Source organism: Monodelphis domestica, chromosome 4 (genome assembly GCF_027887165.1).
Source record: "Monodelphis domestica isolate mMonDom1 chromosome 4, mMonDom1.pri, whole genome shotgun sequence".
Lineage (NCBI taxonomy): Eukaryota > Metazoa > Chordata > Mammalia > Didelphimorphia > Didelphidae > Monodelphis > Monodelphis domestica.
The window spans coordinates 381,454,728-381,464,898 of NC_077230.1; the positions used below are offsets into that span (position 1 = coordinate 381,454,728).

The following is a 10,171-nucleotide window of genomic DNA, read 5'->3' on the forward strand; positions in this document are numbered from 1 at the left end:
CCTCCCAGCTCTGACATTCTGTGTTCTAAGCTCCCTCCCAGCTCTGACATTCTCTGTTCTAAGGTCTCTCCCAGCTCTGACATTTTGGGTTCTAAGCTCCCTCCCAGCTCTGACATTCTCTGTTCTAAGGTCTCTCCCAGCTCTGACATTTTGGGTTCTAAGCTCCCTCTCAGCTCTGACATTCTCTGTTCTAAGGTCTCTCCCAGCTCTGACATTCTCTGTTCTAAGGTCTCTCCCAGCTCTGACATTCTCTGTTCTAAGATCTCTCCCAGCTCTGACATTCCCTGTTCTAAGGTCTCTCCCAGCTCTGACATTCTCTGTTCTAAGGTCTCTCCCAGCTCTGACATTCCCTGTTCTAAGCTCTCTCCCAGCTCTGACATTCTCTGTTCTAAGGTCTCTCCCAGCTCTGACATTCTCTGTTCTAAGATCTCTCCCAGCTCTGACATTCCCTGTTCTAAGCTCTCTCCCAGCTCTGACATTCCCTGTTCTAAGGTCTCTCCCAGCTCTGACATTCCCTGCTCTAAGGTCTCTCCCAGCTCTGACATTCTCTGTTCTAAGGTCTCTCCCAGCTCTGACATTCTCTGTTCTAAGGTCTCTCCCAGCTCTGACATTCTCTGTTCTAAGGTCTCTCCCAGCTCTGACATTCTCTGTTCTAAGATCTCTCCCAGCTCTGACATTCCCTGTTCTAAGGTCTCTCCCAGCTCTGACATTCTCTGTTCTAAGGTCTCTCCCAGCTCTGACATTCTCTGTTCTAAGCTCTCTCCCAGCTCTGACATTCTCTGTTCTAAGCTCTCTCCCAGCTCTGACATTTTGGGTTCTAAGGTCCTCCCTGTAATAACACTCCATAATTCTAGCACTCCAGAGGACTGAGCACAGACTTAGCCAGAGAAGCTGGGGATGGACGGACTGAGCCCCGAAGGCAGAGACACCCCCTCCTCAAATGAAGAAGAGTAACTGTCTGCCTCCTCCCCACCTCCAGCTTGGCGTCTTCCCGAGGACAGAGCCTGAGGGGTCCTACATTTCTCTAGATCTCCCTGTGTCAGAGAAGACCTGCAAAGGGACGCCCTACGGACAAGGCTCCGGGGGCCAAAGGTAAGGAGTGGGGGGATGGAGGGAGGTGTGTAGGCCCCAAGCAAGCCAGTCCCGACCACCCTCTTCCCCATGTTCCCGGCAGACCTCAAGCGGTCCAGGACCCGGGGTCTCCCACTAACCATCTTCCTCTTGGAGCAGAGAAATGCGTGGCACTCCAGACTCTCACTCTGCTGGCTCTGTGCGATGTAAGCAAAAACCTTGTCGTGCATCTTGTCTGCTGTGCAGTAGGAGATCCTGAAGGCCGGGACAGGGGGAGAAGGAGACCAAAGCACAAGGTTAGGGGTCGGTTCCCTTGTCGAACCCTCAACTCTCCCTCGGGCAGGCCCCTACAACCCTGGGCTAAAGAGTGGAGGGCAGAGTGGGGAGATGCAGGCTGGATGGACAGCCCCACCCAGGCTCTCTCGGGGGGCTACAGAGGGGCAGAGACAGGAATCGGATGAGGGAACGTGGGAGCCCCCAGATCACTCTCACAAGGGCTTCTGAGGCTGAGGTTGGGAGGGTGAAGCCGTCCAATCCATCCCCTGCCACCAAACAACATCTGGCTGACACAGAACGTGAATGTGGAAAGATCCCACTTCGCACCTGGTCCTGCCCCATGCTAGCTCGGTGTGACCTTAGGCACGTCAGTTACCCCTTGAAGCTTTCATGTTGTCATCTTCAAATGGGGAAAAGTAATTTTTTCATTACTTGCCTGGGGGGGGCGGGAAGCACCTTGCAACCTTAAAGCATTCTATATAGAGATGTGAGCTCTTAGTATTGACTTAGTGGGTCTCAGAGTGAGAAAAAAGCTGGATTAGAAATCAGAAGACCTGGGCACTTCCTGGCCCCCCACTTTTCCTCCTCTATTTTACATCCCAAACAAGGAAGGTTACCCAAAGTGGGGGGGCGCAAAGTAGGAGAATAGGCTACCAGGTAGGGGGACACCAGCATGTGGAAGGCCTCAATTAGAGAGTCAGTCCCAGAGACAGGACATCCTGGGTTGAAATCTGGCCTCAGACAATTTCTAGTGACCTTGGACAAGTCACTTAACCCCCATTGCCTGGCCCTTCTCACTCTTTTGCCTTGGAACCATTAGACAGTATTGAAAAAGAATGAAATTTAAGAGGTTAAAAAAAAATTGAACAGGCTCTTGGGACAGAGCTGAAGGCCTTCATTTTATTTTGTTTTTTTAGCCCTTATTTTCTGTCCTAATGTCAATTTTACGGCAGAAGAGCAGCAAAGGTAGGCAATGGGGGTTCAGTAACTTTGCCCAGGGTCACACAGCTAGGAAGTGTCTGAGGCCACTTTTGAACCCAGGACCTCCTGTTTCCAGGCCTGATGCTCTCTCTACTGCCTCTCACCGAAGGTCTTTAAGCAAAGGAACAGCATGATTAGACCTACCTGTAAGAAGTGAAGATTGGCAGCAATGTTGAAGGACAGATGTACAAGCAGGGAGGAAGGGAAGGTGCAAAGAGCTGGGGAGGGGGAGAACGGACAGGGACAGCAAGGATGTCCATAAATGCTAATTAATGTATCTGGAGGCAAAGTTCCATGGATGACAACAGGACATAGAAACGTTACCAATGCAGTAAATTATTTTTAATAAAGAAACTTGCATTATCACTTAAAAAAAATTTAAAAAGCTCATAGAAAAGGGGCTGCAGCTTCCAGGAGAATCTATAGGCAAAGCAAGCTGTGACCCCAAGCTCGTCCATCCTGGCCCACCAGCCAGCCGCCCCACAGGCTCCTGCGGCCACCGGAACCTCCCCAGACTCTCGCTCTCAATTCCTGCCTTGTTTTACAATTCTTTATTCCCTCTACTTGTCAATAAGCTCAGGACAATTCATGGAAGTGATTTTGCAAACTGTAAAGGGCTCTATAAATACCAATGATCACTCATTTTAGTAACAATCCTTAGGGAGAGCCCATCTCAGTGGCCTACACATCTGCATCCCCCAGAGGTCTTCCACCAAGCAGGACAGAACAAGTATTGGGCCCAGGAGCCCCAGATCCGAGCCCAGCCTCTGGCAGCAAGCAGCTGCTGGGCCCTGAGCAGAAGGGATGGGCAGGGGGAGTAGAACTCCTCTGCATTACCTGCTTCTTCACCTGGACATGGGGATAAATAATGTGTCCTTCCTGCCTGGCAGGGCTATCTATGGTGAGAAAGCTCTTCTTAAGCCTTAATGTGCCAGAAGAGAAACGGGACCTGTGAGTGATTTCTGAGAATGACCCATGGCCCCAGCCAGATGCCTAAGAAACATATTGTGAAAGTGAGTCACAGAGCATTAAATCAGAGGCTGTCAGAGCTCAGAGAGCCCTTAGGACACAAAATGTCAGAGCTGGGAGGGAGCTTAGAACACAGAATGTCAGAGCTGGGAGAGATCTTAGAACAGAGACTGTCAGAGCTGGGAGAGAGCTTAGAACAGAGAATGTCAGAGCTGGGAGAGAGCTTAGAACAGAGAATGTCAGGGCTGGGAGAGACCTTAGAACAGAGAATGTCAGAGCTGGGGGAGAATTTGGAACAGGGAATGTCAGAGCTGGGAGAGACCTTAGAACAGAGAATGTCAGAGCTGGGAGAGAGCTTAGAACAGAGAACGTCAGAGCTGGGGGAGAATTTGGAACAGGGAATGTCAGAGCTGGGAGAGACCTTAGAACAGAGAATGTCAGAGCTGGGAGAGACCTTAGAACAGAGAATGTCAGAGCTGGGGGAGAATTTGGAACAGGGAATGTCAGAGCTGGGAGAGACCTTAGAACAGAGAATGTCAGAGCTGGGGGAGAATTTGGAACAGGGAATGTCAGAGCTGGGAGAGACCTTAGAACAGAGAATGTCAGAGCTGGGGGAGAATTTGGAACAGGGAATGTCAGAGCTGGGGGAGAGCTTAGAACAGAGAATGTCACAGCTGGGAGGGAGCTTAGAACAGAGAATGTCAGAGCTGGGAGAGAGCTTAGAACAGAGACTGTCAGAGCTGGGAGAGACCTTAGAATAGAGAATGTCAGAGCTGGGAGAGAGCTTAGAACAGAGAATGTCAGAGCTGGGAGAGACCTTAGAACAGAGAATGTCAGAGCTGGGAGAGACCTTAGAATAGAGAATGTCATAGCTGGGAGAGAGCTTAGAACAGAGAATGTCAGAGCTGGGAGAGACCTTAGAACAGAGAATGTCAGAGCTGGGAGAGACCTTAGAGCAGAGAATGTCAGAGCTGGGAGAGACCTTAGAAGAGAGAATGTCAGAGCTAAGAGGAACCTCACCCTTTCATTTTCGGATGAGTAACCTGAGGACCATAGAGAAGAGGTTTGTTGAAGTTTACATACCAAGATATTGGCAAAGCAAAGATAGACTTGGTTCTCCATATTCCCAGTCAGTCCTAAAAGAAATGGTATGAAAAGCTTTCCATGCCCATATTTGCGTGTGTGTGTGTCTGTGTCTGAGCAGAGTGGTGCACTTACTGCCACCTTCTCTCTGGCATCCTCCCAGTGGTAGCCTGTGCCTGGGTTCAGTGCCCTTGGCTCCCTGACAAATTCTGCTCTATTGTCTCATCATACAAGCTTAGGCAGGAATTGTCCCCAGGGCCTCAATGATTCCACCCCATCTGGGGAGGAGCCAGCAGGCTTTAACAAGGGAGCCAGAAGCCCAGGCCCTCCTCCCTATGCCCTCCGCCTTGAGCCATCACTCATTGCCTGATGAGGGGAGCTGGCCAGGCTCCTAGACCAAGAGTAGCTTAGGGAGGTCAAGGTGCCATCCAGGGCCCCTTCGAGGCAGACACTGTGAGATTTATCAGCTCCCACTTCATAGATGAGATGCACAGGGATGCAACTAGCAAAACTGGGAGACCACCCAAGCCACAGAATGGCTGCTCTGGAGCTGGAAGAGACCTCTGAAGCCAACTGGCCCGATTGCCTCATTTTACAGATGAGGAAATTAAGACTTAGGCAGGTGATGGAGCTGGCCACACAGGGAGGAAGAAGAGGAGGTGGGATGCAAATCCAGGTCTTCGACCTTCCAAATGCAACTCCAAGACATCTGCTCAATCCACAAGCTGTCCTGTAGACCCCAGCCTGGGAGGGGACCAGGCCTGAGCTTTGTCTTGGTCGCTCCCCTCATCCCCTTACTCTCTAGTCTCCGAATGACAACAGGAGCAGCAGCAGGGAGGGGACCTGCTATTCTGCATCAGCACAGTGTCTCTGGACAGCTCCAACGGGTGATGGGAGAGGGGCAGAACAGAAGGTGTCAAGGACGCAGGGAAGCCCCTTCCTTGGGGATCCAAGGGCTGAGCTGGATAGTCTACGATCCCATCCAGTCTAAGTCCCTTTATTTCACAGCCAAGCAAGGGAAGGGGGGTGACTGACAGTCTAGGTTCTCACCCCACAGCCAGGCAGCTCCCTGTGCAGCCCAAAGAAGTGATGGTCAGAGATCGTCTCATCATGGCAGAAGGGCTTTCAAAGACTTTACTGGCAGAGCTCAGGCTGCTCTGGGTCAAAGCTTGACCTAATATCAGAAAGCCAACCCAGCTACATTCAGAGAGGCTCCTCACCAGAAGGCTGACCAGCAGCCAAATGACTGGTAACACTCTTTCTGAAGGCCCCACCATAGTGCTGATTTGGGTCATGGTAAAGCCCAAGGACAAGGTCTTCTGAGAAGAATGTGTTTTGATGCATAAGGCATAAGAACAAAATCCATAAAATTGCAAAAGAAACCAGTTATAATGAAATGCAATTATCAAAATATTTGGAAAAGCAAGATCAGAGTCCAGGCAGGTGACATGCCCCGTCTGGCCTGGCAGCAGGAACCTGTGTCAGAAGATGCCCAACCATCCACAGACAGGTCAGGGAGATAGCACGAGCAGGAGGCCCGATGCTGCCATTTACTAGTGTGGCCCTGAGCTCACCACTTTACTTCTTCTTCAGAAGGGAACAACACTCTCCCTACCCAACACACAGGACAGTGGGGAATAAAGTGCCTCAGTCAACTGAATTCAGCACACACTCAGTAACCACCTACTACGTGCCAGGCATTCTGCTGGTCAGATGGGGAATATAAAGTCCAAACAAAGGAGTCCCTCCCCTTGCGGGCCTTCCATTAGGATCAAAGATTTAGATCAGGGAGTAACCTTAGAGATCATCTATTCCAAGGGTTCTTTTTTTAAATTCCTTCCCTTGTCTTAGAATTGACACTAAATAGCAATTCCAAGGCAGAAGAGTGGTCAGGGCTAGGCACTTGGGGTTAAGTGTGGGGTTAAGTGATTTGCCCAAGGTCACACAGCTAGGAAGAGTCTGTGGCCAGATTTGAACCCAAGATTTCCCATCTCCAATGTTCTAAGGATTCTTTTTTTTTTAAACCTTTGCCTTCTATCTTAGAATCAATACTGTGCATTGACTGTGTATTGACTGAAATGGCTCAACAACAATAAAATTGGCAAGAGGACCAGATAGTCTCAGCAGGTCCCTTCCAGCTCTAGGACCATGACCCTCTAAGTTCTTGCCTTGATCCACTGACATCCCCATCCACACTTCAAGATGGCAGGCTCTGGGGGTGGGGCCTACCTGTAGATGGAAACATTCTCAATCAGCTCATTGGTCCCACTGTCATGTAAGATGATGCCCCTGGGGGAGACTTGGAGGGTCACTTTCCGAAGCTTCTTCCCGCTAGCTTTGGCCTTAGGGAGACAGGAGGACAAGGTGAGTGGAGAGGCTGGTCCAGCAATTTTACCATCCTTCAAGGACAACCCCATATCCTCCCCAGAGCTGCAATGGCCCCTTCCCATGCAGTTCCTGACTCCATGGCTTCACTCCTAGACAGACAGAAATACCAACAGACAAAAATAGATGCTGTAATGGCTTCTCACTGGACAGGGCTAGCAGGTCAAGTCTCCAAAAGCGTTCTCGAGAGGCTCTGATGTCATCATGGAGCAGGCAGGAGAGACTTGAGTTATAGTCCAACAATGACTTACCTTGGGCAAACTGCTTCTCCTCCCTGGGCCTAAGTTATTTCTCTATGGAGGGATTGGACTATAGCGGCACTGGACTGTGTTCTAAGGGCCCTCCCTGCTTCAACATTCTGTGTTCTAAGGTTCGTCTTAGCTCTGATATCCTGGGTTCTAAGGTTCTTCCAACTTCAGATATTCTGGGTTCTAAGGTCCCACCCAGCTCTAACATTCAATGTTCTAAGATTCTTCCCAGCTCTGACATTCTGGGTTCTAAAGTTTTTCCTAGCTCTGATGTTCTGGGTTCTAAAGTTCTTCCTAGCTCTGATGTTCTGGGGTCTAAGGTTCTTTCCAGCTCTGACATCCTAGGTTCTAAGGTTCTTCCAACTTCAGATATTCTGGGTTCTAAGGTCCCACCCAGCTCTAACATTCAATGTTCTAAGATTCTTCCCAGCTCTGACATTCTGGGTTCTAAAGTTTTTCCTAGCTCTGATGTTCTGGGTTCTAAAGTTCTTCCTAGCTCTGACATTCTGGGTTCTAAGGTCTCACCCAGCTCAAATGTTTTATGTTCTAAGGTTCTTCCCAGCTCTGATGTTCTGGGTTCTAAAGTTCTTCCTAGCTCTGATGTTCTGGGTTCTAAAGTTCTTCCTAGCTCTGACATTCTGGGTTCTAAGGTCTCACCCAGCTCTAATGTTTTATGTTCTAAAGTTATTCCCAGATCTGATATTCTGGGTTCTAAAGTTTCTCCTAGCTCTGATGTTCTGGGGTCTAAGGTTCTTTCCAGCTCTGACATCCTGGGTTCTAAGGTTTCACCCAGCTCAAATGTTTTATGTTCTAAGGTTCTTCCCAGCTCTGACATTCTGGGTTCTAAAGTTCTTCCTAGCTGTATTGTTCTGGGGTCTAAGGTTCTTTCCAGCTCAGTCATCCTGGGTTCTAAGGTCTCACCCAGCTCTAATGTTTTATGTTCTAAAGTTCTTCCCAGCTCTGACATTCTGGGTTCTAAAGTTCTCCTCAGGTCTAATGTTCTGGATTCTAAGGTTCTTCCCAGCTCTGACATTTGATAATTCTGAACTGAATGAATGTATGAATGGATATGGGGACGTCTTGGATTTGGGGGGAAGGAGTAATGGAAGAACTACTCCCAGATCTAGAACAGCATCTTTCCACCTTCTCTTTCTTTCCTCTCCTTCATGCCCCCCAAATCAGTAACTCCAGTCTGAGGTTGTGGTGGTTTGAATCAGAAGGAAGGACCAGCCTGAGTCCAGGAGATGAGGCCCTTGAGGATACCCTGAAACCCACCCCTTCAGCACTATTATTGTCTTCCCTTCTTTGACCTAAAGCACATGTGAGAATTGGCAAAAGAACAGGGAAATAACTATATATGCAAAAATTAAAAATATATATATTAAAAGTAAAATTTTTAAAAGAACTGGGAAAAGCTTTGGAAAAGGTTAAAATAAAAAGTAAAAATGACCAATAAGGACTAGAGGAAGGGCACACTGCCCTCGGGGTCAACATACAAGATCTATAGTTCGGTCCCCTTTGAGGGGGCCAGGCGGGGAGGCTGGTGGGGATGAAAGGGGGCACCCATAGCTATGTGATCCTGAGACTACCATCTGAGCCCTTGGGGGACTTCACAGCATCTTCCTGCCTATTATCTGGAGCCTTCCAACACGAACGAGGCCCCAGGCTTTCTCTTTTCAAGGCCAAAGGATGGTTCACCCCCAGCATGGCCTCCCACTCTACCCTTCCCTACCCCCTCTTTGCCCCTAGCCACCAGCGGGAGCTGCCACTGCCTGTCTCCCTGAGGATTTCAGAACAATGCGTCCTTACAGGCAGAGGCTCACAGACTCTGGCTGTTATGACTCAGAGGCCTCTAGTCCAACCCTCATTTTAAGAGAAGGGAAACGGATTCAAGAAGTGACTCGTCCCATGTCCCATCCCAAGGCTCTGTCCATCAGGCCACTCTGCCTCCCGCTCACCTACGCATGGGGGTCGCCGAAGGCCAGGGAGCCGTGCCCAGGCCAGGACGAGGTTGCATATTTTATAGTCTGAACCACAGCACGGCCCCGCAGGGCCAGGGCCAGCCCAAGCCTCACTCGCCCCTTCAGCCCACTGAGGCAGAGCAGGAGAAATCCCCACATGGCGCCACACTCACCGTGGCCACAATGCGCTTCACAGCAGCTGCCGAGAGCTCCTCCCCTTTGGGCTGCTCCACCAGGGTCATGCCCAGGTACTTGAGATTGAACAGCATCCCCTCCAGCAGGGTCTCCCTCGTGTCCGTCCAGTTCTCGGGTAACTCTGGTAGAGGAGGGAGAAGAAGGGAGACGGGGAGAGAGCAAGCGTGACTCTCTGAAACTGCTCCCCGAGAAAGGGGAGAGTGTGAGTGTGTGTGCACACGTGTGTGTGTGTGCACGCGTGTGTGAGAGACAGAGAGGGGGGAGGAAAGGAGGGGGGAGAGAGACAGAGAGACAGAGAGAGAGAGAGGGAGGGAGAGATAGAAAGAGGGAGGGAGGGAGAGAGACAGAGAGACAGAGAGACAGAGACAGAGAGAGAGAGAGAGAGAGAGGAGAGGGGGGGGGGAGGGAGAGAGAGACAGAGACAGAGACAGAGAGACAGAGACAGAGAGAGAGGGGGGGGGAGGGAGAGAGAGGGAAAGAAAAAGAGATATGGGATGGGGGGCAAAGCAAGAGCCCCAGAGCCCCAGCACGGAACTCTCTCGGTGAGGTCCTGCTGGCCCTGAGTCTTCCTACCAAATAAAGGAGGTGAATCCTTCGGTCAGGCAGTCAGCACACATTTCTTAAGCACCTAATATGTGCCAGGCACTGTGCTACGTGATAGGGGTCCAAAATAAACCACAAACTAAAACCAAAAAACCGGAGAGCAAAAAGACCCCCAAACACCTGTTCTGTTCTGAGCGCCGTGATTTAGGGAAGGCAATGAACAAGATGGAACTGGTCCAAAGGAGAGTCCGAGATGAGGGGGAGACCACGTTATATCAGTTAAAGGAGCCAGAGAATCAATCAATCCACAAACATTTATTAGACACTACATTCCAGGCACTGTGCTAGGCACTGGGGATACAGAAACAAAGAATGAAATGATCTCTACTCACAGGGAGCTTATATTCTAATGAGACAATAATTCCTTTTCTAAATGGAGGGGGGGAGGATGGGGGGGAG

At 50.0% G+C, this 10,171-nt stretch overlaps 1 protein-coding gene across 1 annotated transcript in view; it reads right to left on the reverse strand.

Annotated features, from left to right (window-relative positions):
• Positions 1-9,374, reverse strand: part of LDLRAP1 (low density lipoprotein receptor adaptor protein 1) — a 33,496-nt gene extending 24,122 nt beyond the window's left edge. Inside the window, exons 1-3 of the mRNA XM_056795522.1 lie at positions 9,148-9,374; positions 6,610-6,722; positions 1,212-1,326 (exon numbers count right to left, since the gene is read on the reverse strand). Of these exons, the coding sequence (XP_056651500.1) occupies positions 1,212-1,326; positions 6,610-6,722; positions 9,148-9,243 (324 nt within the window). The 5' untranslated portion in view covers positions 9,244-9,374. The remainder of the gene's footprint in view (positions 1-1,211; positions 1,327-6,609; positions 6,723-9,147) is intronic.
• Positions 9,375-10,171: the final 797 nt, after the last annotated feature.